This window comes from Grus americana, chromosome 5, assembly GCF_028858705.1.
Source record: "Grus americana isolate bGruAme1 chromosome 5, bGruAme1.mat, whole genome shotgun sequence".
Taxonomy (NCBI): Eukaryota; Metazoa; Chordata; class Aves; order Gruiformes; family Gruidae; genus Grus; species Grus americana.
Window position 1 is genome coordinate 41,558,922 of NC_072856.1, and position 27,756 is coordinate 41,586,677.

General features: G+C 41.6%; 1 protein-coding gene across 6 annotated transcripts in view; it reads left to right on the forward strand.

Annotated features, from left to right (window-relative positions):
• The first annotated feature begins 688 nt into the window (after positions 1-688).
• The window catches only part of NPAS3 (neuronal PAS domain protein 3), a 631,693-nt gene continuing 604,625 nt past the window's right edge, over positions 689-27,756 (forward strand). For 4 of the 6 annotated variants that reach the window (XM_054828470.1, XM_054828473.1, XM_054828471.1 and 1 more), the window contains exon 1: positions 689-1,029. In XM_054828470.1, the coding sequence (XP_054684445.1) occupies positions 872-1,029 (158 nt within the window). In that variant the 5' untranslated portion in view covers positions 689-871. Of the gene's footprint in view, positions 1,030-4,496; positions 5,007-27,756 lie in introns of those variants that run through there. The other 2 variants (XM_054828474.1, XM_054828475.1) reach the window with 1 other exon arrangement.

Genomic DNA, 27,756 nt, shown 5'->3' on the forward strand with positions numbered 1-27,756 from the left:
AAGCAGCAGTAGGGATCAGTGCGTGCACACACACCACACACCTTACAAGTTTGACTAGCAATAACATTGCTGCACACTAGGAGGGGAGGAGAGTCAGCTCCCTATAATAGGGAACAAACTCTGCCATTGCACAAAAGCGGCGCATTTCCTCGCTTGTGAAAACCGTCCCTTCATAGAAAGAAGAGGAGAGGAGGAGGAGGAGGGGGGGGGGGAAGCAAAAGCAAGTTACCAAGAGCAAGAACTTGTGCTGCAACAATCCTCCACTCTTCCTCTTCTCCTCAGGACTCTGGGAGCAGGGATATTCCTCCCCCTCCCCCCCGCACAGTTGGCGCTAGCCCAGACTGTGGTCAGCCGCCTTTATTATTACTTCATTGAGACAGAGAAATCCTCTAAGACTTGCATTTTGGGTGGAGGGTGGGGGGTGGAGGGACGAGAAGGAGGAGGGAAAAAAGGCAACATTTGCTGCTCATCATTTTCACTGCACCGCTAAAGTAATTGCGCCCCCGTCTCTCCTCCCCGTCCCTCCTCAGCTTGGATTTTTCGCTTATATCTGCAGCTCCAGTGGTATTAGACGTACCTTTTTTTTTTTTTAAACTGTAGCTCTGATATTCCACCCTCCCCCCCTCCAATCTTCACGCGTTGCATGTTTGCAATTCGGTAAAATCCCCCCCCCCCCCTTTACCCCCAGCCCCCCCAAACTCCTCTCAATCTCAGCCCAGCAGCTCACATCAAAGCGCCCTTCCTCACTCACAGTGGCCGCCACTCACTAATGGGATTGCAGTGTGCCTGGCTCTGCTGCTGCAGCCGCCGGAGGGAGAGTCGCTGCTGCTGCACCTCTTCGCCGAGACTCGCCGGGTGCTGAGCCGCGGGGATGATCAGGATCTTCCCGGATTTCAGCGTGCAGGTGACGGCGGCGGCGGCCGGCGGGGCGGCCGGGGGGGTGCCGGCGGCGCCGGGCATGGGGCGAGCCGGCGCCGCGGCCAACGGCAACCCGCAAAACGTCCAGGGCATCACCTCCTACCAACAACGGTGAGCACCGAGTGGGAGAGGGGTGTGCGGCTCTTCCTCAGGCTCCCTCACTTGCTTTTTCTTTGTGCTTTTGTGTTTCTTTGTTTTCCTTTTTTTTTTAAATCTCTCCTTGCTATTTGTTGGGGGGGAGCTTGGTTGGAGGGGAGGGTTTTTTCTTTCTTTCTTTCTTTTATCTTTTTTTTTTTAAATACACCATCTTTTAAAATGCACTGAGAAGTAAACACAATCTCCTAGTTTTGTCTTGGATGAGCTGGAAAGCAACAATAGAAAAAAAAAAAAAAGAAAAAAAAAGTGAGACCCCGGCAGCGTAGCTTGGCTGCTGCAAAGTTTGGGATCCCGTCCGCTCATCCTTTCTAAAGAGGAATTTCTCAATGTCAATGCCTTGTGCAAATCCCAGTGTGTGGCAGCCAGGGGGATAATTGATCATGGTATGCTGATTGATAATTTGCTTTCAACCAAGAAAGAGAACAATTTTCACTTGGGGTTGCACACTTGCAATTCCACATTGTAGTTTAACAGTATTATCATGTCACCTGTTACTACAGGGAAATATAGCACGAAACCCTAAGTATACTCAGCACTGTTATTTTTTAATCTTAAATGCATTCTAATGCAAATGCAGGAAATTCACAGAGAGCGCCTTTAGGAAGCAAAGCGTAGAAAGTTGGCAGCAAGTCATAATGAAGTTTAAAGACCTTCCCCATTCCCCCTAACAATTCATCGATATGTGCTGATACTAACATGAAGCTTAATTAATTACCTGACATTTCTTTGTGTTTCTACGAGGCAAAACCTGAACTTTGAATCTGTTAGTTTTCTCTAGCATAAGCTTATAAACAAAGCCGAATCCTCAAAAAAACTAGATGACAACAGATAAATGTAGGCTGAAATCGGAACAAAACATTTACATTTCTCTAAATGCAATAAAAATGGCACTGTCCCAAGTATCTTGCTTTCCACTATTGCATTAAATTAAATACTGAGAAAAATGCGGTATAATCTCAAATATCCAAACTAAATATCTCTATGATGTAAAAGAAAAAAAAAATCATAGGAAGTTTCAGCGTAATATTTCAAACTTAATTGGTTTAGGAGCCAGATTTAGATAATTGACCATTGCCTGTTTTGTTGTTCAGCAACTCTGAGTTGCTTCCTATAGTTTTGGAAAACACATGATGTATTTTCCCTTTCATGCCCATGATAGAAAACGTTAGGTGGTAACTTTTGTAGGTTTTAATAAATGAAAAATTAATAGGAAGCTGATACTCCTGAAATAATCCCTGATGATGCCTAAGCACTTTCTTAGCTGAGTAACATTTGAAACTAAGCACGAGTCTTGTTTTGCTCAAGCAAACACACCGATCTTTCATATATATATATATATATATATATAAAGATTGTGAGAGATATAAAGAATGGATTAAAGTTTATTTCTTTTCATGGTTTCTGTATGATTTTTGTCGCTTATAAAATATTTAAATTACAATGGAAACTGACGGACACTTTAACGAGGAAGTACAGGCAGCAATCACAATAGTTTAGTCTGTGAAGTGGGGAAGTCAAGGGTCAGAAATGTCAGATTGGCTTTTAGACAAATGAAAGAGACCTCTGGAGACTTTAAGTTAAACAGAAATATAGAGACAAGGCAGCATGCAATTTTTTAGTACTTTGCGTTTAATAGTTTGATTATGTCAGTCTGTAATCAGGAAGAAGTTATAAAAGCAATACTTCTCTGACAAACTACTAACACCTCTAATCCAAATAGTGCTTAGCAGATATCCAAGTACTTTGACTAATAGGCATCCAGACCAGTCTGGCTGTCTCGCACACTAACCTAACAAGGGGAAACATTTTTGCACTTCTTCCAAATTTTGACTATATGTTATCGACAAAACAGCGTGCTTTACGTCGAACGATTTTTCTTCGTGCTTTCTGGAAACGCTTAAAATATACCAGACACCGACACCTTCTTACGCTATTGCAAAAGCCGAGGTGACACCTGTTAACTTTTTTTTTTTCCCCCCCTTTTTGGAGGCGAGGAGACAGGTTTGCCGGCAGGGAACGGCATGTGGTACTTTCTAGACCCCCCTCTCTCCAGTTCTTCATCTCCACCTGCACCCCCGACCGCCTCCCGCGGCCCCGGCAGCGCGGCCAGCCCCGGGGTACCGCCGCCGCGGGGCCGCGGGACTCGAGGCCAGGCGGACGCCAGCCCGCCGGCGGATGCGCACGTGCGCAACGGCCGCTCCCCTCCCCACCCCTCCTTTCCCCCCCCCCCAGGGCTGCGCGGGCGGTCAGGGCCGCTCCGCGCAAAGTTACGCCGGGGCCCGGTTGCCTCCTGCGGGAAGAAACCCTCCGGCCCCCGGTGCGCGGACGACGCCCCGCAGCCAAACTTCCAGATGCTTTGCTAACTTCTTCCCCACCGGCTCTCCCCTGCGGCTCACACGCGCGCGCATCCCCATCCTCCCCCCCCGCCCCCCCCCCCCAGCTTTTGGAGTTGTCGCGGAAACGTTTCTTGTGAATAAACACCCTCCCCCCCCCGCACACACCCCCCGACTTTCGGGGCTTGCTCCTTTCCCCAAGGAAGCCCGCTGGATTTTCCCTGGGAGCAGGATCAGGCCCGGGAAGCTGCACTTCCAAGGCAGCAGCAGAGCAGCCACAAAGTTACCTTGGAGATGGAAAGCTTTTAGCGAAGGAGTGATTTCTCCTTTAAAAGCTCTCAGCGGTCGGGTTTTCCCGATGTCCTGGAAGGAACAATTAAGGTAGCGGTTTCTTTTCCCCGCTCCTTTATTTCATGATTAGTTTCATAATCTCCAATAAAACAGCGTGAAGTGCTACACCCTTTCCCAACAAAGCGGGTCATCACTCTCAGTTAACGTTTCCAGCATTACGCCCTTTATTCCGCCAGTACCTAGCGCGTACTCTCCGGACGTGCGTGCACATTCCCGGAGGGGGCCAGGGGGGTGCGCAGGGTCCCCCGGGTCCACGCCGTCCCCGGGGGCGGGCTCCGCCAGGCACCCCCGCGTACAGTTCTGTGGGGCCGCAGGGCGCTCGCATCCCCCGGCCTGCGGCCCCCCGCCTGCCCGCGCCCGGGCCCGTCCTCCGCCGTGGGAGCCCACGGGGGGATACGCCGCCTGCGCGCGGTGTGGAGCCGCCGCGCTTCTGCGCCCGCAGAGTTGCAGAGAGAGTCTCTGCCTCCCTCAGCCCCTCTTCCCTGCTGGAGCCCAGACTCCAGAGGAGGAAAGTGTGCGAAACTGCAACTGAGTGGCGTTGTTGCGCCGGCAGCGGAGGCTGTGTCCCCTGCACGCAGAGTGGGAGCGGAGCTGGGGAAGCAGCTGGAAAATGCCCAGAAATACTTTCACAGCGGTCAAGCCCGGAGATCCCTGACTCCCCTCCTTCCCTCCCCCGCCCCCGCCCCGCTAGCCCCATGGCCTGGCACCCCGCGTAGCCCGGCCCGCGGGCGCGGGGGTGTGAGTGTGTGCGAGTGTGTGCGAGTGTGCGAGAGTGTGTGTGTGTGTGCGTGTGTGTGTGTGTGCCGCACCTGCCGGGCGATGCCAGCGGCCGGGCTGCCCGCCGGGGCTGCGCCGCGGCTCGCTCTCCCCGCCGCCGCCGCCGCCGGCCGCCGCCGCTGCCTGCGCTGGGCATGTCTCTGGGGCCGGCGGGGCCCCGGCTCCCTCCGCTCCTCGGCTTATGGACGGCGGCAGCGGCAGCAGCAGCGCTAGCAAGCAAGCGAGCAAGCAACCTGCACCAGGACTGCGCGGAGGAGTGGGAGCCCGCGATGCTTTGGCCTCAGTACTTTTCCTTAGCCTGTCTGGCTAACCAGGGCCATTGCTGGCGCCGCTGCTGCTGCTAGACACACAACACACACCAACATCAGGAGGGGGAAAAGTAAGGGAGAGAGGAGAAAAAAAAAAAAAAAATCCCAGGAAGATGGCGCCCACCAAGCCAAGCTTTCAGCAGGATCCTTCCAGGCGAGAACGGTAACACTTTCTCTTTATTGAACCTGCAGCAGCAGCAGCCGCAGCAGCGCCGGGCCGGGCCGCCGCCGCCGCCGGGGGCCGGGGCTGGCTGCCATGCCGGGGTGGGGGGACCTGCCGCCGGCACCCGCTGCTCGCACAGCCGGGCACCGGGAGTTCCTCCTAGTGCGTACCGCCAGCCGCACGCACACACACACGCACACAGACACACACAACACACAGACACAGACACACACACAGGGCGAGCCGCGCAGCAGCAGCTCCGCTCCGGCAGCCGCACCGCCGCGGCTCGCCGAAGCCGGTGCTTGGCAGGGCGCGTTGGCGAGCGGGCGTGTGTGTGTGTGTGTGTGTGTGTGTGTGTGTCTGCGCGGAGGCGGGAGGCCCCCCCCCCCGGGCGGCCCCCGCCGCTCGGCGGTCCCGGGGGCGGCGGGGCGCTGCGCCAGGCCCGGCTTGCCGGGCGGAGGGGCCGGCCCCGCCGGTGCGGTTCAAGTGCGGCTAGGCCGGAGCGGGGGGGGGGGGGTGTCACGCCGCCAGCTGCGCCCGCGGGGCTGCCCGGCTCGGCCCGGCCCGGCCCCCTCCGCCCCGCCGCCGCCGCCGCCGCCGGGCGGGCCGCGGGTGCCGGCGCCCCCCGGGGTGGGCAGAGCGGAGCCGGTGCGCGGGCGGGCGGGGAGGCGGTGCGGCGGTGCGCGGGGCCCGGGGAGGGAGGCGGGGGCCGGGAGGCGGGGGGGGGGGGGGTCGCGTTACCCCCCGTTTGCTTCCCGGCCCGCCGCCTGCCCCATATACTTTTGTTGGGGGAACGCGCTTGCTATTAATCTGCTCTGCTGCTGACACGAATTGCCCGTAGCGGATTTGTTCTAGTAAAGTGAATCTTTCTAGAAGTGACTGGTAGGAAACAAGAGTACAAGTTCATGTGATGTTACTTTGTGATTCTTACAAAAGTATTCAAAGCTCCGTTGCTACACTGCGATGAGATGTATGCCCAGAAGGAGAGCAGCCAGAGGGTTTGGGGTGGGCTTTCCCTCCCACCCCCCCTTCAGCATTACAAGTGAACTTGAGGGTAAGGGGTGAGGAAGGTTCCTGGTTAGTTGTAAAAATGGAAATTAACATTTAGAGAGCTTTTAAAAGTAGCTGGATCGTGTGTTACTCGGTTTATATTTCACAGCACAAGTAAGTCTGAAAAAATGTTTAAACAAAAATAAAGTCTAGGGAATGAGGCTCATTTTAATCTTAATTTCAAACTTACATTTTTTAGTGTGCTCAGCATTTCTAGTACAACTTCCAAAATCCACAGATTTTATCTAAATAGCTATGCCATTTTTCCTGAGGAAGCAGACTGCCCGGTATCAGAAAACCATACATTTCATATTCGCCACTGAAGTGTTAGTGCGGCTGTGTTAGATGCATTAGTATTAACTGTTGCACTTTGACAAGGCTATATTGATATGTAGCAGAATTTGGAGATACGTGTAATGGGAAAACAGTGCATCCTCAGAAGTCAATGACTTAACTTACAGATTTTCATCTTCAACTATAAATATTTTTTTTAAATGTCTGTTTCAGTGGCTGCAAAGGCATTTCTACTGTGTTAGTAACACTTACAGCAGCAGGCTCTTCTCCTGCAGAGTTCTTTGTTGGAAAAACAATTTGTATCAATAAGTCCTGTCCCCCCCAACACGCAATTCTGCTGTCTTCTTTCTGAGAATGGTACTATATTAGTGCTAAGTGTATTTGCCAGGATAGCTTCAGTAATCTCTCCGGCAGAAGCATATTTGTGTGCCATTTTGGGAATTTCTCTGAGATAGGAATCTTGAAGATAGAATTAATTTCTAGGGGAAACTTCATAGCCTGTGCATGAGTGCTTTCTTTATCACCTGTCTCCATTTGGCATTCGGAGAAGGTAAATCAAAGTGCGCGATTTGTTATTCTGCTCCACTTGAGAGCTGAACTAAATAACACTTGGTCTGAAATTCTGATTGAAGTTGTAGGAGGATATACTGTATTTAATTTAATGCCCTTTAATAGCATCTTCTTGTTCAGCTCTGATGCTGTCATTTTAAAGGTTGGATCGGAGTAGTTTTTCTCTGTAGGGAGTGGGAGGAGTAATCATTTCAGGGGAAAAAAGTAGTCTAAATTCCTAGAACGCTAATAGCCACAAACTTGGCCTAGTGTCCAAGCAGTTGTTTTTTGCCCTTAGGGTTCACTTTGCTATCACTCTTTACAATGCTCTGAACAGTTGAGGTATAAATATTACATGTAGAAGTTGATGACATTTTTTTGTAGCAGAAATAACGGCAATCTGTTTGTTCTTTAAAAAAAAAGTTTTGGAGAAGATCGATCAGTGTTTCAATAAACAGGCACTCATGTACATTTTATTAAAAGTTATGTAATGTGCTCCTGACGTCTTGCACGTAACTGTTTATTTGTGCTGTCTTTGTAGACATCCTTTCAGCTGCATGCACCACGCTATTTGAAATACAGGCGCATTATTAGTTACTTAAGGGGTTTTGCAGTTTCTTCTTAGTTGCTACTTTAGCAAACTGGCTCTCAAGATGAAGAATCCTGTAAGCGAACTTTGTGTACGTTCTTTGTTTAGTCTTCACTTCCACAATATTTAGGTAGATTGTGTTACATTTTTTCCAGCAAGAGGTTAGTGATTACAAAACAAATGTAAAAAGTAGTAGTCTTGAATGCAACCAAGCACTTGAATTGTTTTGAAACTTTTTTTTTTCCACCTGTTTAGGATTTTTAAAGAATGTTTGAAAAGTTACACACGTTTGTTTGATTTTCTTTTGAACTATGAGTGTTAGGAAATTTTACAGTTATAGTAGCAGTTTAGAGTTTTTCAGCTGTGTGGATATATAACCAAGAAAATTAAATAGACAGAAGTGTCATGCATATGATATGCCAGTATTGATTTGTAAAGCATATCATAATATCAGAGTGCTATTGGTTTAAAGTGAAAGAGAAAAAACCCCCTCTATTTTGGCATTTCTTTCTAGAGCTTGAGCTTAAACATAGCAGTGATAAATGATGATATGCATTGTCTAACACTTGCTTTTATATAAATAGCTCCAGAAGATTGCTTAAATGATAATCGAAAATATGAAATAGGGTGGCCTTCATATCACAAGGCCAGGGGTCTACAAATGGAAAAACTGAAATAATGAAATATTTCCAAGGCAACAGACTGTCAACAAGAACAGTAATGCATGGGCATATCATAGAGCTACCAGAGAGGATATTAGATCTTATAGCTCTAGAGCCAGGAGTTATAATGACCTTTATTAAATAGAGCCCTCCCACATTACAACAATCTTTCTGATTTCTGATTTATGGATTAGCAGTCATACTACTCTTCATAATTTGAAACATTCTCCCACCATATTTGATTTGCTGCATTTTTCTCCACTAGAATCATACATTATTTAGAGCTTACATGAGAGTATTGATCAACAAAAGTTATATTACATATTTTCAGTAACTAATGGGATTCTGAAGAACAAGGTTTTGTCTGCAGCACTGTTTCTACATTCTTTACAGCACAACTGGGTTTTTTTACAAGGTATATCCAGTTAGCTTGTTTTGTACCAATTTAATGGCATTATATTCTAATGCTGTATTATAAATAAGGTATCAATAATTAGAGAGTTTTGTTAACAGATTAATACAGCACCCAGAACCATAGGTATTTTTTAAGACAATATCAAGATATATTGTCAACATCCGTCTCCTTTTATTAGTGTCTCACTTGAATTTCGGAGTCTAATATACTGGCAGTTTCAAATCACATTTGTTTGAAACTTGGCACACAAGTTGCCAGCCCAGATGGGAATTTTACTGCGAGAGTGATGTAAAACAGTTGTTGAAAATTGACATTCTAGGCATTAGCTTCATCAGCGTCCTTCCTAAAAAGTACAATGTTTAAATAAATGTTTGTTTCATAAAACTATCTTTGTAACAATACCCTCTTTAGTGGAAAATGTATTCTAAGATAAGAATTTTGCATAACTGATGCTGACCATGAAAACTAACTGCTACCATTTTATTAACATTTTGGGATTGATTCTGCTCCCAGTGAGACCAGTAAGATGAAGCCGTTTTACAAACATGGCAGAATTTCATTTGATATCAATTAAGTAATTGGTTTTTTAGAATTTAATGTTATGAGACCATTTCCTGAAATCTCATCTCATGTGAATAAACCTTATATTCAGTCAGTCCATCAGATTCATTTTATATTACTGTCACTAGTAGCTCTTGCAGGTGTAAAAGCACCTCATGTGAGATGAGATTTCACCATTAGTCACGTTGTTTCAAAATGACTCAAACGAACTTGTTCTGCAGGATGTCAGCCTGGAAATTTGTTTTTACGTTTGAAACATAAGGTATTTTAAAGGTACATAGCCAAGACTTTGCGTTTTCAGCCCAGTCATTTGTTTCTCTGGTTGGTTGGTTGGTTTGTTTATGCTTAACGTTTGGCCTTTTTTTTTTTTTTTTTTTAAGAAGCTGCCAAAGATTTATGGCCATGAGAGGAAATGTTTTGAAAATTCATTTAATAATAATTGCATTTTTTCAGAAGAGGCAATTTCTTTCTATGTAATATTTATAAGGCTACTGCATGTTATCTTTAACATACAAAGTTCCATTAGGGCGAATGAGGTGCGTGACTTTTTGTTTAATAAGACTTTGTATAATAAGGATAATTTGTAATAATATTGCATTTTGCTGCATAAGAAGATGTGCCCATAGTAAGAATATAATGGTTGCTGCCATGTCTTATATGACTAGAGCATTGTTCTGTGACTAGCTCGAGCAGTAGTTTTGCAATACACAAAGTCCTAGTCAAATGAATGGGACCGTTGTGCCATTGATTTGAGCAGGACTTTGAGTAGTAAAAATATTCGTTAGTTTTGTATGCTATAGTAATATATTACACAGGACAAAGAAGGTACGGTAAGGGTAGGATAATATTTGTGTCTGTAACTTGGCAGAACTGGACCCTGTCTTGGGCAGAATATTGAGTTCAAGTTGTACCTTAATCTTTAAAAAAGTCCCAAATGAAATTATGCATATAATTAAACTATACTACAGAGAATCGCAAGCAAGGATACAAGTATTTTTGCCATATAATTCAATAGATTTGAATTTGTTCTCAGTGAGAACGCAATAACAAACTTTAACGTACTTAGTGGGAGGAGGAGTGAACTTTGCATCTGTCTATTATTATAAAATGCGAAAGTCTTGAGATTCTCAAGTAAAAATGGAGCGGTGCTCAAGGAGATTCTGATCTCAGCCTGCTGCAGCTAGATACTGAGAGTTATGCCAGCCCTTACCCGGCACTCTGCATGCAGAGAGAGTCAGGCACATTAAAGTACAAGCGATATGTAAGCAAGAATTTGAAACGGATTACCGAAAGCAGAGTTCTGAAGATTTGTTACAGGCTATTTTCCCAGCCTTTCTTCTATGTTGCATTTTGGACTTTCACTCTTCGGTCGTATCTTGTTGTTTGTCTGTTCTAGGGAACTTCTCACTGATGTCATACGATGTCTGAAGAAGACTTTAATATTAATGCTGAGCATTTCTGTAGATCTGTTTCTTTATATAGCTTAGTGTGCTTCGAAAAGTCTGTAAACACTGTTCTACACATTTTACTGATGAGGTAGTTACGCACAAAACATTTTTGAGAACTGGCAGAAGTGGCAGAAGATGTCAACGTTAGCACTAGGAATAAAATTCCAGCCCCCATTTTGACTGTGTATTCAAAGATTACGCTGCCTTCGTTAGAGGGATTTACATTTCTTTTACAGGCAAAACCTCCACTGAAATAAAGTGCTTTCAGAGAATGGCTTGATTGCAATTTAAAATTAGCTGTTAGCTTGATATATAATAGAAGTTCAACACTTACGTTAAATAATTTAAGTGGAAAAGTACTGTTCCATTACCTGCAGGCATGTTAGGTTTACATATGTATATAGTGAATTTACGGGATATAGGCTGAATAATATGTATGTATATAATCTACAATAATGTCCCTGGGGCTTGGATTTTTCTGAAGAGCCTATTGGATTTAGGCATCCAAAACATACTGCATTTCAGTGAAATATGGGCACCTAAATCCTATAAGCCCCTTTTTAAAATACTTGCCTGGGAATTTTGTCTCCAACAGGAATTTAGAGCAGGCTTCATTACACATTACATTGTTTGAAACTGAATTTTATTGAGTAATGAATAGCCTTTGAACAGTCATTTTGGATTAAATCCTAAAGGGTTATAGTTTTGCTTGAGTTTAGGCACAGAATGGATACATTTATATTATGACTGGGGGGAGGGGGGGGATTTTTTTTTCCTCTTGCTTATGCGTCATGTTTGAAAGTCATGTGCAAATTCACATTTACGATCAGTTTACTCACAGCCTAGGCTTATATGACTTAGGTAGCTCAGAATTGTCCTGCCAAAGCTGTAATTCATTTAGCCAAAGTATAACATACCAAATTTTAGAAGAATGCTTGTTAGAAAGCTGTTTTTTCTTAGAGATGATGGGAGGTAGAATTTGTTACTTTGTGGGAAAAAAATGTAAGTGGGCAGTCTTCACAGGTCAAGGTTGAGGTCAATAGAAAGAACTGAGTGACTCAATCTGTACAGTGCTGGCAGTGGGATTAAAAAAGGAAAAAAGTCTTAAAAAGGAGAATAGCTGCCAGTGGTACTTATCCTTCAACCTTCACAGCTGCAGAAAAAGTAGCTGATTTTATTTGTCTGACTATAGTTAGATGTAGGATTGGCACATTTGCTTCACCTTTGCATAAATTACTAACAGTATGGACAGGAGGTTCTCAAAAAAACTGCACTGCAAAAAACCAAAACTATTTTCTCTCGGTAAGTAACAAATAGAAGATGAACATAAAAAGAGAAACAAATGCTTTGGGCTAATTTATTTATTCATTCTTTCTAAGTTGCTGTTCAGTTTTACAACAAAACTTGCATTTCTTGTGGAAAATCAAAAGTACAGTAATTTTTTTCAACGGCTGAATGAGCTAGATAAATGGTACTTAAGTAGCAGTGTTTGAAGGATCCAAGTAGTTTACTAAAGTATCTTAATTAATTGGATGTTCACTTTAATAGTGAGGTTTCCTGTTTGTAGGCAGTGCTCTGTAACAAGAACATATATTTGATACGTAAATGATACATATGATTTCAGAAGGCCCATTTTTATTCAAGATTTATTTTTACTAAACAACTGGTTCAGATCAACAAACAGCAAGAAATAAATGGAAGTGACAGAAAATACAGACCTCAGATGAGAAGCATGATAGATAGAAAAGATACAGCAGGTTCCAGATCTTTCAAACACATATGCTGTTCCTTTTATCAGTCAGTCTACTTACACTCAAATTTTGAAACTAAGAGGTGCCGTCTTTCCTTTTATTCCTTTGTTAACAGGAAGAAAAATGCTTCTCTACAGAATTGCAATTTGGAAACTGTTACTCCATGCTTTTTGAGGGCAGTTTTTCAAATTTTGTTTTTGTATCACTTCTCAAGACCAGAATAGGAGACGGTAGGATGTAGCAAACAATGCAAATCCCCTCTTTTCCCCCCCAAAATTATTTGACATACTGAATGTGCATCTTTAGGAACACCCAGTATTTAGAGTCTGGATTTAGGAATCCTTTTGGAGTTAGGATTTTTTCGTTGTTTGTTTCTTAATGGTTTTGTGATACTACTGCAAAAAAGTATTTAAGTCCTATTCATGACTTACTTTTTTCTTGTGGCAATTATTTATATATTACAATATATCAAATAGGAACAAACTGCAAAATGATTAAGGAAAAAAGTGTCTTTTAACTGACAGAGAATGGCAGAATATTCCACCTGAAAAGCAAAATTAGAATTATTCTATATTTATTCTGCTTGTTATTAATTGTGAGGAAAACTTTAAAAGATTTTCCATGGACTTGTACACATGTATACTGCAAAGTGTAGGCAATGTTCTATGTTAGATAGACGCAGTATATGTATTTGCTTGAAAGGAAATAATGCTAGTTGATTGTCTTCAGCAAGCTATAAATGTCTTACTTTAGATAAAGTTAAATGTAAATACATGCATTGGAATGGCGATTTTTTTCCCTCTAATGCTGTGAGGGAAAAGTAGGCTCATCCTTTTTTTTTTTGCACATTTTTATTGTTCTGTGTAAATGTAATTTGTTAATCCTGTGAAATTTGTCATAGATAAATTTGCTTGGATTATCTTGTCACCACCGTATCTGCATTCTTTTGTTCATTGCTTATTCATAATTTAACAGTCTGGCAGTGAGCCTTTTTGGGATGCTCACAAAAGATATATGACCTCTACCAGCTGCTACTATAACCTGCAGAATGCACAGCAAGACATTAGAAACGTGAGGATTCCTCTACTGATTAAAGTGCTCTTCATTTAAACAGTCTGTTCATAAGAATCTCAGGAATCTTTGTGGATAGCAGTTTTGATTTTTCTTTTCTCACAAAATTAGTTCTAACATTTCCCCCCCCCCCCCCCCCCCCCCGGCCCCGAGTGGGAAAACTAACATTGAATCTTAAGATGGTGGTGCTTTGCTTTCAGATGGACTAATGGAAATTAAATCCGCCATTATATATGCATATGTATACATAAGTGTGCATGTGCATACACACATTTGCATACATCTCTACGTATGTCTACCTTTGCATGTATATATATGTATTTCCTGCAATTTTACAGTGGGAGAAATTCAAGCCCACGTATGTTATTTTAAAACTAACTCTTCTATTAGGATATTTTTCAGCACCTATTATTATCCAGTACTAATTTACAGAAGAGTTGTCTGATTTAACCCTGCTTTAGCCCCAGCATCTTACAGACTGTATTGTGTAAATACTCGATATTATACAGTACACGAAAGACATTAAATAGGATGTTACTTGAAGTGTAACAACATTTTAGATTTTCATTATTCTCCCGACTCAGTTTAGCATATAAATTTTTTCCCTTTTTTACTTTTTCTTCTTCTTATCTGCAGATCAGCTTGTGAGTAATGGCTAGTTTTTACCTCCCCTTTGTGCTGGCACATGATTATAGTTCAAAATAATTCATTGCTAATCCATGCAGTATTGGTTCATCTCCATCACTCTGTTTTGTGATTAGAGCCTCAGGCCTGTAAGAACATCCTTCTGCACAGTTTTCTGTCCTGATTTTCTTTGACCGCAACCCATATTTTAAATAGTTCCGTCATTACTGTTCACCTACCAATCCTTTTGCATTTTTCAAAACCGTATCAATTACAAGAAATTAATATTTGGGGGGGGGGTTTTCAAGGTTTTATGAAAAATATTTGTTTTCCACTGCAGTATGTCTCCAGCAGTGGCGTATATAGGTCTTGGTTCATCTCAGCTGATGATGGAAATCTGACTTGAGTTTCTCATTTTTCCTTAGCAGCCTGAATTTCCTGTCTACTTATTTACATTAGGTGCCTCAAGAAGTCCAAGATCTTAAAAAGAAACACCGTGTCTTTCTGAAACAGACTATAGTAGAATAGTAATTACAGTCTTGTCATTTTTAACACAACGTTTCAAACAGAGCTGGTGTAAAATAAAGCTGACGGAGGAACTCTTAAAATATATGTCGGGCCTGATCCCACTACGATCACTCTGGTTGACGTCCCTGTTTATTGGGTCAGATATGAACTGATATGACGTTAGAGCTGGGCTTATATGATATAATGATACCGTACCTTGATCAGATTTAAATTTAGTATTTCCAGATTATGAAGCAAATCCATCATTTCATTTCACATCAAATAATGCTAGTTTTATGGGAAGGTCATCTAAAAGATTTTTCAAGACTTTGTTTCAGCATCGAGTAGTCCTGTGTTCCTTTTAATAATTACTTTCATCTCATTGTAGCCGTGTGTTTGAAAGTGTAGGTCAATAAGGATGATCGCATTCAGAATTTCATGATCTGTGTAGTGGAACAAATTGAAAGCAAAGCCTGTATCAATCACTGTGAAGGGAGGGTTAATTGTTACTGCTTCTCAAGCCTCTGGACAGATAAACCAGTAATGAAATACTTATTGCTCTGATATGTGAATGGTTAAGGATGAAACAATGGAAACAGAAGCAGTCTTCAAAGATAACCAAAAAAAAAAAGCAAAGAGAAAAGAATAATCTGGACCAAAGTAAGATACTGTATATGCTGTGTATTAACATTTTTAAAGTTTGTTTGTTTTTTGTTTGTTTTTTTTTTTAATTTAATAAAGCCTTCTGGTAATGATATAAGACAGCAGAATGTATTAGGTTTCTAAAGCAAATATAAAATATGAATTTAAAAGCTTTTATTATGCAAACAATTTTAAATGGTTTACATAAAGTCTGGACCTTAGGTAAAAGTAACATTTCTAGCATTAAGTGTTTTCTTTTCTTTTCTTTGTTTGTCATTTGTGGTACCGTTAAGTGTGGGGTTTTTTTCTTCGTTCTTTAAAAGCACAGCTGTATTTACTAAATTGAGCATGTTTTGTTTTCTTGTGAAGTCATTTTAAAGCATTTTGTCTACAGCCAACCAGGACTCTAACGGAGTGTTTAAAGATAGAAGCTGCAAAATAAAAATGAGTGCAAAAACAAATTATGATATTACAGTAAACATTAACTATTTCTAGAATGTGAACTTAACATTTTAAACATCTGTTAGTTACTTATATGTTGAAATATATGCAAAAATATTTAGCCAAATTGAAGTCTTAGGTCCATGACAATCATCTCAACACAGTGGGTAGTTCTGAAAATTAATGAGAATGATAATACTGTAAAGACTGTTCCAGAGTTTGCCCAAATTCATTATCTAAGACTCTTGTTAAGAACATCTCAAAGAATTTTAACCAGGAAAATATATTAATGGTTCAAAAGCATTTTTCAAAACGGTGATTTATAAAAGTATAATGGAATTATATATGCAAGAGCTATAGTTAGAAACACAAATAACACAGGAGCTGCACATTATGAAGGAACATTTTCCAATAGCTAGGGTACTTGGCTTTGATTTTGTCCATAGGTGTCAAGCTTTCCTTATTGATTTATATTTTGCGATGGAGGAAATGAAAAAGTAGAGGTAACTTACAAAAAAATGTATTTTTGACTCCTTGTTAGTTACTTAATGAGGCCTATAGCTGCTTAAAAGCTAAGTAAAGTAATTAATAATTTTAGAACTGGTGTAAATGTCCTTTAGACAATCGAAAAGCACTTTTAGGAGGAAGGGTGATGAGACACATCTTTAGATTTCTCTTCAGAATGTTAAGAATTTCCTGTTGCCTGTTTCCTGATGGGATTGACGCAGCTGTGTATCATATGGAATGAAAGAGGAACCGAGTGCCTGACTTTGTTTTATGCAAGTCCTTTATTTAAGAAAATGTATGTGTTGATTTTGCCTTTTTTTTTTTTTTAACAGATCGCTGATATGAATGCTATACACAAAATTATCCAAGTGGGAGCTAATTATAATTAATTTATCTATTTTCTAAGGGGCAGAAAATTTTAATAACTAAAGTATATTACTTAAGAATGCTTTTTTTTCTTTCTTTTTTTTTTTTTCTGTGTGCAATGAAAAAGAAAGCAGAATGCTTGGAAGATTACTATGTCGTCTCCATTTTTATTTTCAGAAGTCATCGATATATAGGAGTATGCGTATGTGCATGTGTAATTGCTGGAAAACAAATCAGTTTACAGAGTTTCTTACTCATTTTTGGTTGTTGTGCAATCTGTAGCACATCTAAAAAACAGTTTTCATGGGAGATGTGAATTCATAAAGAGAGGAATGGAAGGATCCAAAATAATTTTTAAACAGTAATTTTGATCGAGACTGTGCCACTTCATGGACAGGTTCTTTGAGGAGAGTTCAGAGTGGGAAACTGTATTAAGTTTTTCAGTAATTTCATTCCATGGTGAGAGAAAGCTTAGCAGATGGCGGCTAACCTGGTGAACTGATCTGGGAATGGGTGAGGGAAAGGAGATGCAGATCTGTAGCAGAGGGGCCACCTTTCGCTTGTAGCCCAGTTCCCGGTAGAGTCAGGAGCTGTGTCTCCTAAAGCTGTGTAATACTGAGTTCCAGTTGGAATTCATGCTACGACAGCAGAAGCAAACACAAATGCAGGGGGTGTTGCAGTGACGGGCGGTAGTGCCAAGGGCGTGTTAAAAGGCAGAGCAGAGGCATATGCAGCTAAGTGGGGTGATCCCATTGGGTTGCTTCTGAGACTGTCTCTCCATGCAAGATACGGACTTCTAAATCGTTATGCAAATCGCACTTTAAATCTTAAGCTTTGATCTGAACCTGCCAATCAGCTGTGGAAACAGTTGACCATCTCCCTGTTCTTTTTGCCCTGTGACTTCTTGGCAGATGTCCTCTTTCTGCTGTCTTTGGGTACTTTGATCGCTTCTTCAGTGCATCCTTTGGACGATCTTTCTCATTCACTATCCAGCTTTGTGTGGGAGTTCTGCAACGTGTTGTCTCTCAGCCGCCTCCTTTTTTTCCCTTATTCTGCTCTTCATCTTTGCATAATCTTATGTGGAAACACAATTCAAGTATCATCTCTTTGCAGATGATTCATAAGCTCATGGTATTCCTATCCCAATGAAAATGTAGTCATGCTTCTCTGTCATCTCCTTTATTGTGTAGTTTAGACTCCTGTAGTCAAAATAGATCTCCTAGAGTTTTTTCCAAGCCCTCCATCTAGTTTTTGGGATAACATTGCTATATTGCCTATTAGGACAGGTCTGTAATTTGGCCATCTCACTGATACGGACCTGTGCCTCATAGCTTGGCCATTAAAAAGGCAAGTAGAGTATTTGGTATTAGTAGGAAAGAAATAGAAAAACAAACAGAAAACATGAACATTGATATAATTATGCCAATCCATAAATCCACAATGTGTGCAGTCCATGTATTATGTGTACTTTTGTTATCATAATTTCAAAAAGATACTGTAGTTTGAGATAAGGGCATGAAGGCTGATTAGATATATGGAACGAATTTTGTCAGAGGAAAAGTTAAATAAAGTAAAATACTTCATCTTGGAAAAGAGATGCCTGAGGGGAATTGGCCATAACGTCACGCAAGGCCTCAAGAAGGCAATCAGGGAACAATTATTCATTATTTCTAATATTATAAGAACAAGAAAACATCCTGTGTAATTCTCAGGAAACAGTTTTAAAACATTTAACTTTTCTTTTGTTTTTGTTGTTTTGGGGGCTTTTTTGTGTGCTCCCCCTCTTCCCCCCAACATAACATGCAATTGAACAGTGCAATTCCTTGCCAAAGGGTGTTTCAGAGGTCAAAATATGAACAGGTTCAAAAATGGATCAGGCATTACTCTATTATGTCTCTGAGGAGTTATTAAATGTGATGGTGATGATGCAACTCAACTTCGGGAAGTTTTTACACAGCTGACTGTTGGATGTTGACATGGGATATGACGGAAAGGAATACTTTCTGTGCTACGTTTTTTTTACTGATCTAGTATAACTGTTCTGTTTTGTTCTTAAGTTCTTTGCATTCAGATGACATCTAAGTCTTGTAGGCTTTTCTGCCTAATGTCCCTGCCGTATGTGTTTTCCTGCCTACTCTCCAGTTAAATTCTCATCCTCACTACCATTGAGGATTATTCTTTCTCTAGTCATACCTGTCCAGAAACCTCTTACAGAGATAATTTTCAGAGTCACAGACTGCCACTGACCATGTCTTTTTATATCCCCACTGCCCTCCCTTCTCTGGTCCATCAAATGTTAGGAACTTACCCTAAGTTTCAAGCCCTTCTTCACCTAGCAGTATCTTACCATTTCTCTTTGTCAAGGTTTTTCTGTGGCCCATTTACCGTATTTGCAAACACACATTTGTTTGATACCTCATGCTCAGACTAGTACTCCTTTGTAACCTCGCCTTTTGAGTTCATCTCTCTTCCCAGGATGTTCCTTACCTGAAATGCCCACAAAAGCATGACACCATCAAGCTACTTCTAACAAGATACCACTTCTTGTGATGCTTGCTGCTGTCGCCTTATTGCTTCTAAATAGTTTCCTATCTCTTATCTGATACTTGCACTGTAAGATTTTGGGGGCTAGGGACAGGGGTTTTGTCCTTTGTCACTTGGTTACCTAGTTACTACAGTTACTACTGCTAATCTGAATATTTTTGTCAATAAAAAAATAATAATAATGTGTTACCAATCTTTACTTTTCTGTGTGCTTGGTTGATCTGGGATGCTGAGTGCCTGTAAGAGGAAGTGATGTCTTTTAAGTGTGTTGGGGGGTAAAAAGCTTTTATGAATTTCAGAGGAGATGGGACAAATTAATGGCTGAGAAATCATAGAATCATAGAATGGTTTGGGTTGGAAAGGACATCTAAGATCATCTAGTTCCAACCCCCCTGCTGCGGGCAGGGACACCCTCCACTAGACCAGGTTGCCCAAAGCCCCATCCAACCTGGTCTTGAAGACTTCCAGGGATGGGGCATCCACAGCTTCTCTGGGCAACCTGTTCCAGTGCCTCACCACCCTCACAGTGAAGAATTTCTTCCTAACATCTAATGTAAATCTACCCTCTTTTAGTTTAAAGCCATTACCCCTTGTCCTGTCACTACATGCCCTTGCAAACAGTCCCTGTCCAGCTTTCCTGCAGGCCCCTTCAGGTACTGGAAGGCTGCTCTAAGGTCTCCCCAGGGCCTTCTCTTCTCCAGGCTGAACAACCCCAACTCTCTCAGCCTGTCCTCATAGGAGAGGTGCTCCAGCCCTCTGATCAACTTTGTGGCCCATCTACTGAATGGTACTAAATACGTATCTATCTGAGGAAGTGCCTGCACTGAAAATAATTGGAGACTGCGGGTGCATATCATATATGCTGTCACTGTTACATTGTTCCTTGCAATTCCTTTTGGGGATTGTTGGAGATGGAATACAGGAGACACTGGTCTGACCCAGTACACCACCTGTTGTGTAGGATGTTTCTGGAAGCTGTAGCAAGTCTCTTTGGTGATTCTCTCTCTTAAAAAACTGTTGGAGAAAACGGCCTCAGCTAAATAGTTTTGGCTGGTGTTATTTTCAGCACATTTCATGAATGGATATGAGATGTGTCACAGCTTAATTGCACTGCTCCATAATGTATTTTTGTCTCATGTTGATATGACTAAGAAATACCTTATTGGGACTGTATGGACAAGGCGTCATACCATATGATGCCTTGAAGAAAAAAAGAAGAGTCCCGCTTTGAAGAGTTCATAATTTTAATTGCTGTTTATTTTTCATTTGTTGGAAAGGGTTTTCCATAACATAGTAGTTAATTTTACACTCATATTTGAAGTTTGATTTTTTTTTTTTACCATCAAGCAAAGTGCATATTAAACAGGCTGAATTCAGTAAAATTAAATGCTTGGATATTATTTTGCTTGGTGAAACCCCAATGGCATAAAATTAATTGTGTTGATGACTTGAACATAGCAATGAACACATGTGAACCTCACTGTGTTTTATACTTTTAAACTGGGATGCAATCTATTTTATACATGCTAACAGTAAACAAAACCAACTAGTACTGATATGGACATTAGTTTAAAGGGCATATACTCTGAGTATATATTGATAATTTTTGTTAAAGGTATGTAATATAAGTCTCCGAATAATTCCTGTATTTCTGTAATTTTTGGAGAAATAACTGATTCATAATAAGTTTTGTCATAAATATGTAAGTTTGCATACTGAGATAGGTTATCATGTTGTGTTGGGTTTGTGTGGCAAGGTTTTGGTAGCGGGGGGGCTACAGGGGTGGCTTCTGTGAGAAGCTGCTAGAAGCTCCCCCTGTGTCTGATAGAGCCAACACCAGCCGGCTCCAAGACGGACCCGCCGCTGGCCAAGGCCAAGCCAATCAGCGCCTCTGTGATAACATATTTAAGAAGAAGAAAAACACTTAGAGAGCGAGAGCTTTTGCAGCCAGAGAGAGGAGTGAGAAGATGTAAGAAACTCTGCAGACACCAAGGTCAGTGCAGATGGAGGGGCAGGAGGAGCTCCAGGCGCCGGAGCAGAGATCCCCCTGCAGCCCGTGGTGAAGACCATGGTGAAGCAGGCTGTCCCCCTGCAGCCCATGGAGGAAGGATGAGGGGGTGTAGCGATTCCACCTGCAGCCCGTGGAGGACCCCACGCCGGAGCAGGTGGAGGCACCTGAAGGAGGCTGTGGCCTGTGGGAAGCCCACGCTGGAGCAAGTTCCTGGCAGGACCGGTGGACTCGTGAAGAGGGGAGCCCACGCCAGGGCAAGTTTGCTGGCAGGACTTGTGACCCCATGGGGGACCCATGCTGGAGCAGTCTGCTCCTGAAGGTCTGCACCCCATGGAAGAGACCCACGCTGGAGCAGTTGGTGAAGGACTGTAGCCCGTGGGAGAGACTCACGTTGGAGAAGTTTGTGAAGGACTGTCTCCCGTGAGAGGGACTCCATGCTGGAGCAGGGGAGCGATGAGAGGAGTCCTCCCCCTGAGGATGAAGAAGCGGCAGAAACACCGTGAGATGAACTGACCGTAACCCCCACTCCCCGTCCCCCTGTGCCGCTGAGGGGGAGGAGGTTGAAGCTGGGAGTGAAGTTGAGCCCGGGAAGATGGGAGGGGTGGGGGGAGGTGTTTTAAGAGTTGATTTTATTTTCTCATTCCTCTACTCTGTTTTGCCTAGTAATAAATCAGATGAATTCCCTCTCTAAGTTCGGTCTGTTTTGCTCGTGACGATAATTAGTGAGTGATCTCTCCCTGTCCTTATCTTGACCCACAAGCTTTTTGTTATACTTTTTGTCCCCTGTCTGGTGAATGAGGGGAGTGAGAGAGCGGCTCTGGTGGGCACCTGGCCCCCAGCCAGGGTCAACCCACCACACATGTGTGTAAGTTTAATTAATTATATACACAAGTATTTGAAGTCACTTTTTGCTGTTATATCAGCATAGACGTGGCATTATTAGAGAGGCTTCAGATTTACTAAGGTAGAAGCAGGTATACAGTTTGCACTTCATAAGTTCCTCTAGCTTGAAATAATTCCTCTCGTGTTGATTTGTTTAAGGCAGGGGAGGGGAAAAAGAAATTGGTTGTGGAATGCTGTTCATCAGAAGGTTGATATCCATACCTGATTGTGTAATGAAGATCTGATAAGCAGATCTTGAATCGGTGAGATTTGGAGAGTTCCGGAAAGTGAAATTGAAACTCGGATGGTCACATTTCCTAAGACCTTGAGAGGGAAAATAGTGCTGGTTCTAGAAAAACATTTTACTAATATCACTGTGTAGCCTTCTGAATGAGCTAAATACAGCTGAGAAGCTTGAAGGAATGTTTTGGAAGGAGAGTGAAAGGAAAGTTGATTTCTTCCATAGCATACTTGGAAGAGGAGGAAACAGCCTGATTTATTTTCAGGTTTGAATGTGTATCACAGTCTTGATACATTTACTTTATAATACTTTTTTATTACATTTACTGTATGATGTCATGAGAGGCTTAGACTATGACTTGCTTCGAATCACAGAATAGCTGAGGTTGGCTGGGACCTCTGGAGATCCAACCCCACCACGGCCCCTGCCCCGAAGCAGGGTCAGTTAGAGCAGGTTGTCCAGGACTCTGTCCAGTTAGATTTTTGAATATCTCCATGGATGGAGATTCCACAATGTCCCTGACCAGGTTGTAGTGTTTGACCACCTAATGACAAAAAAGGTTTTCCTAATATTTAATTGTAGTTTCCTGTGTTCCTGCTTGTGTCTTTGCCTCTTGTCCTGCAACCGCACACCTCTGCAAAGAGTCTGGCTCCATCTTCTTTGTAACGTTCCACTAGATAGCTGCAGAAATGAGAGTTCTCCTTCACCTGCTGTTCTTATGGCTGAGCAAGCCCAGTTCTCTCGGCCTCTCCTGGTGCGTTATGATGTGGTGCAGTCCTCTATGTATCTTGGTGGCATTCTGCAGTGACTTGCTCCAGTCTGTCCCTATATTTCTTGTATGGAGAGCCCCAAACTGGACTCAGTGCTCCTGATGCAATCTCACAAGTGTTGGAAAGAGAAGGGCACCTGCTGCGTACAGTCTAGTTAATATAGCTCAGTATGCAGTTGGCCCTCTGTGCTTCGAGGTTGCAAGGGACAGAAATTCACCTGCAATGAAACAGTGGGAATCAACGTCTAGGACAGAAAGATCGAATCAGATTCTTTTAAAATGTTTGGGATCATAATAGATGCTAAGACTATGGCTGTAGCATGGTCCATAGGTAATAAGCATCAGTTATTTTCTAGAGGGGAAAAAACAAAAAAAAATTGGAAATGGACAATTAACAGTAGTAAGAAAAGTTTTACTTCCATAAGAAATGGGTACTTGAGAGAACTGTAAATAACTTTTAAAAACTCATGAAAGTTGCAGCTGGTGACATTTGGGTTAGCTATGTCTGATGTGTCTCCAAGAGATATGCGATGCTTCAAGAATGGCAAAAATAAGATTAGATATTAAATTTTCCCTTCATGGTGCAAGAATGTTTTACATCGCGTTGGCAGGATAGAAATGCACAAAATAAGGTGGAGTGGATGAATAATTTTTAACAACTGCTTCCGGACGTTAATAAAGAGCTCCTGTGAACATCCAGCACTTCAAAGCCCGATTTTTCAACCAGTGTTGCAGCTCATGTTAATGCCTATTACTGACCTGGAAACAGTATTATTGCAGGAAAAGAAATCCTTGTTCTGTGGGAGCAGCAAGCTGCTGAAGAAATGCCTACTGCTCAAATTTGCAGCACAGAGTCTCAAACATTATTTATAAGGGGAGCATTTTGTTCTTGCAGTGGATCATAAAGGATTACACTGGCTGTAGAACACGAAAGACCACTACTGATACAATTAGGTGGTGTTTTACTCTGCAGTCATATGATTTCACTGTTCAGCATAAAAGATGGCATAACGCTTGCTTGCATGTCTGGTGCTTGTTTCTGTCCTTATAGTTGAAGTACTGTGCTTGTGTGTAGGAGGTCGGAGGGCTGAAAAGAAAGAAAGAAAGAAAGAAAGAAAAGTTCTCAAGGAAAGCTGACCTTGGTGAAAAAGGAAATGTCTTCATGAAGAAGAGTGTTTTCTAAGGGACTGGACTTCTTCATTTGTGGAGCAGGGGATTCCAAATGGAATCCCTGAAGTGAAGAGTTACCTTCTAAGTAAAAGTATTACAGGGTATTACAGAGTTGTTGAGAGCTGCATGGCTTCTTCTAGAAGGACCAGATCAGAGGTACTGAAAATTTATTCCTGTAACCCGATGGCTGGATTGAGGGTAGAAAGGGAAGATCTTTTGATCTGCAGAAGGGAAGAAAGGAATGTTAGGCAGTGGGGGTATCATTTTGTCTGGAAAGCTTTTTAGCCTTTGGAATTATTCAGGGCTGTATATGGTGTGGACACTTCTCTCTTCTCCTCTTGATCCCAGGAGCAAGATACATTCCATGTATGATGACAAGGGTGTATCTGGCCATGCAGGGAGTGCACATGCACTTCAGGTCAAAGCTCGGAGGCTGTGTGCATATCTCTTTACATGACAAGATGGGACACATTGAGTGACGAGTGTGGGGGTCTACTTATTGCTCTCCCTGTTCTTAAGGAACCCCAGACATGGACAAGGACAAGGTCATAGGTCAGCTGAAGGATTTGCTGAACCTGATTGCTGTCCACATATTGGATACTCTAAGCTCTCTTATTAATGAAGGTGAAGGCAGGAGGCAAGATCGAACTTACTACGTTTTATCACAAAAGTATTCATTTGTAAAAAAATGGAAACCAGGATTTGTAAAGTACTGCCTGTTTCTCCATCAAAGGAGTTGGATAGAAGAAGGTGGGGGTGGCTGACCAGGAGTTACGCTGGGAAGCAGAAGCAGGACAGAGTGCGAACAGGAGACCAGGTCTTGAATGATCATTGATGTCCAGCAGTTGGTGGTTTGTGGATGACACTTCACTTTGGAAGGTAAAATATACTATAATCAAAAGCTGTAATAAGCACCTTTAAAAAGAAGAGAAAATTGGTGTGCTTTCCTGCTTTTTATGATTTCATGCTTTTCATGACTTTTAAATTGGAGGGAGAAACCTGCCCGCTCTTACAGGTGGACATTACAGACCCAGCTCCCTGTTTGTAATTAGAAGTGTATCATGCAGGGCAACACACAATATACTACTAGTTTTACTTCATTTGTAAAATTATTTCGCAACAGAGAGAACTAAAACGATAATGCAGTTTCACCTATGTAGACAGGTATTTTTCATTGATATCCTTAGTCAAATTCTAGTGATGGTGAAGTAAATTGCAATATTCCCATTGACCTCAGTAGGATCAGATCTTACCCTTCTTTCACTGATAAACTTGGAAATATTGGACAGAGGAGGTAGGCTTAATTTAATAATAATAATAGTAATAACAACCACAACAATAATAATGATGATCATCGGACACGCTAGGAGTTGTTGATCTTTGCACTTCCTATTGGAAACTCTGAGATTGTAGCTGCAGGCAGTGGCACAGAGCTCCTTACGCTGAGGCCTTCTTCAACAAAAGAATAGGTGTTCTAAAAAAATCTTGGTACGGATTTAGAGAACACTGAAACTGCTTTACAGTATTGAAAATACATGGAAGCTATCAAGCTGCTGGAAACTTTCTGCAAGAAACAATAGATTCATCATTAAAATGGCACCACACAAACCACTTAATAAAGTGCTAACAAGATATTAAAAAGTGTGCCTTGTAATAATACCTGAGATACACCTCTCTTAATGAGATATTGTTTTAAGATCAAATATTGACAGATACGTTTTTAACAGTGTTTGAAATTATGTCAAACTTGAAATTTATTGCCCCTGGAGAGCTCTTAAAAACTTTTTTTTTCTAGCAAACTCTTTGTTAGTATAAAGTAATGGATTCCAAGAGATTAAATTTGAGTGTTTAATCAAGATAAAATCTCATTTTTGCATAGGCCAGCAGCTTTAAAACCATAGAATTTTGAATGCTTAGAATTGAATTTTTACCTCTGTGGTGTGATTCAGTGGAAAAAGTAATTGTCACTGTACATTTCTCCACATCAGATTTTTTAAAATAGTGTCATCAGCTGCTTTGCTGACACAGGTAGGGTGTTAATTGATTTTATTTATTTGAGTTCATATCGAACTACAGATCATTATTTGTCCATAGAGATAGCAAAATAATTAATCAAGAAAATGTAGTGCTGAAATAAGATAGAGTTAACTTTTGGTCAAGTATTACCACTTGTGTAGAACTGAGCTGGAAAAGTAATGATAGAAAGATAAAATTATCATCACTCTTGATCAAAGAGAGTCTATAAAAAATAGTTCATTGGCTGCCTCTTTGCAAAGTAAAGGTGATGAAATTTATGAAGCGGACCGAAGTTCTACATTTAGGAAAATAATGCTATAACAAATGTAAACAAATCCTGTCCATTGTTTTGTGTCTAGTGCAAAGTTTTTTGTTTTTTCAAAAAACTTGCAAGTCAGATACATGTTTTCACATATTGAGATTTTGTGGTTAAGACTAAATAAGTTAAAAGGCGGATAAATAAATAAATATTATACATACTGAAGAGACATATATAAATAAAGACGGTACTTGGGTAAGATATCCGGCTATTGCTAACAGCAAAGCAAAGTAATGGTAAGTCCATCGCAAACAATTCCCTGCCCAGGAAGCACAAAGCTTCTCTTTGAGGATGTGACTGGGGGAGCGGGGAAGAGGTCTGTGGCAGCGTGTGCTGTGATAGACTTGTCAGTATTTGCACTGATTTTTCCTATCAGAAGGGTGTTCATTGCTGTTGTAGTGATGAATTCACTACCGTACGATGTAAAATAATTTGGCAGATGTGTTTTATACAGGTAAATTAATATAAATCGGCCCTACATGGTTTTTGAGAACTTAGCTGTGCAGCAGGAATATACTAGAGCTCTTTAAAGCTTTCAGTGAGAAACATTAGTTTAAAGATTAGAAGAAGAAACTTCAGGATGCCTGTTGATAGGCAGCTTGTGCAGAAATAAATAGATTGCTGCAGTTAAGTCAGTTAATTTATCTGAACTGATTAAAAGGGTGGAAATAATTAAATCGATTAAATAATAATAACAAAAAAGTGCTTAATATTATAACAATTATCATGGAAATGGAAATTAACTCCCGGAATATTTTCATTTCTTATCTGTGATAGTACCTAAAAATTCTAATGGCTCTTCTAATGTAAATGAGGTCAAATACTCATAGTGTCAGAGAAGGAGTTTATATATATGCACAAAAATAATTGGAGTAGCATTAGGGAAGGCCAGCTTGTCAGACATACTGAGAATTCCTCCAAACCAAGGGGTTTGAGGGAAAATCTGTGTGACTCTTAACTAATCTTGAGCATAGATCAAAATCCAAGCCTATCCGGAGTGATTTGATTTGATCCGCTGATATTAAAATGTTGAAGAGAGCAGCAGTATCTAGTGTTCTTCCATTTAAAGTGGATTCAATAGTGACAACAATGTCAAAATGATTGAAATTTGCATTTTCCAGGCTTTAGGATCGTACTGGGAATATCAGTGTGGATTAGTCGTGAGCTCTCTTTTCTCTGATAGAAAGTACTCGGGAAGAAAAAAGGTGTAAACCGTGAGTCATTTTTTGCCACTAGTTATATCCAAACAATTCCACTGGTGTTAATGAAGTTGCGGAGTGTAATTGAAAACAGAAAGCGGCCCTCTGCTATTGAACTTTAA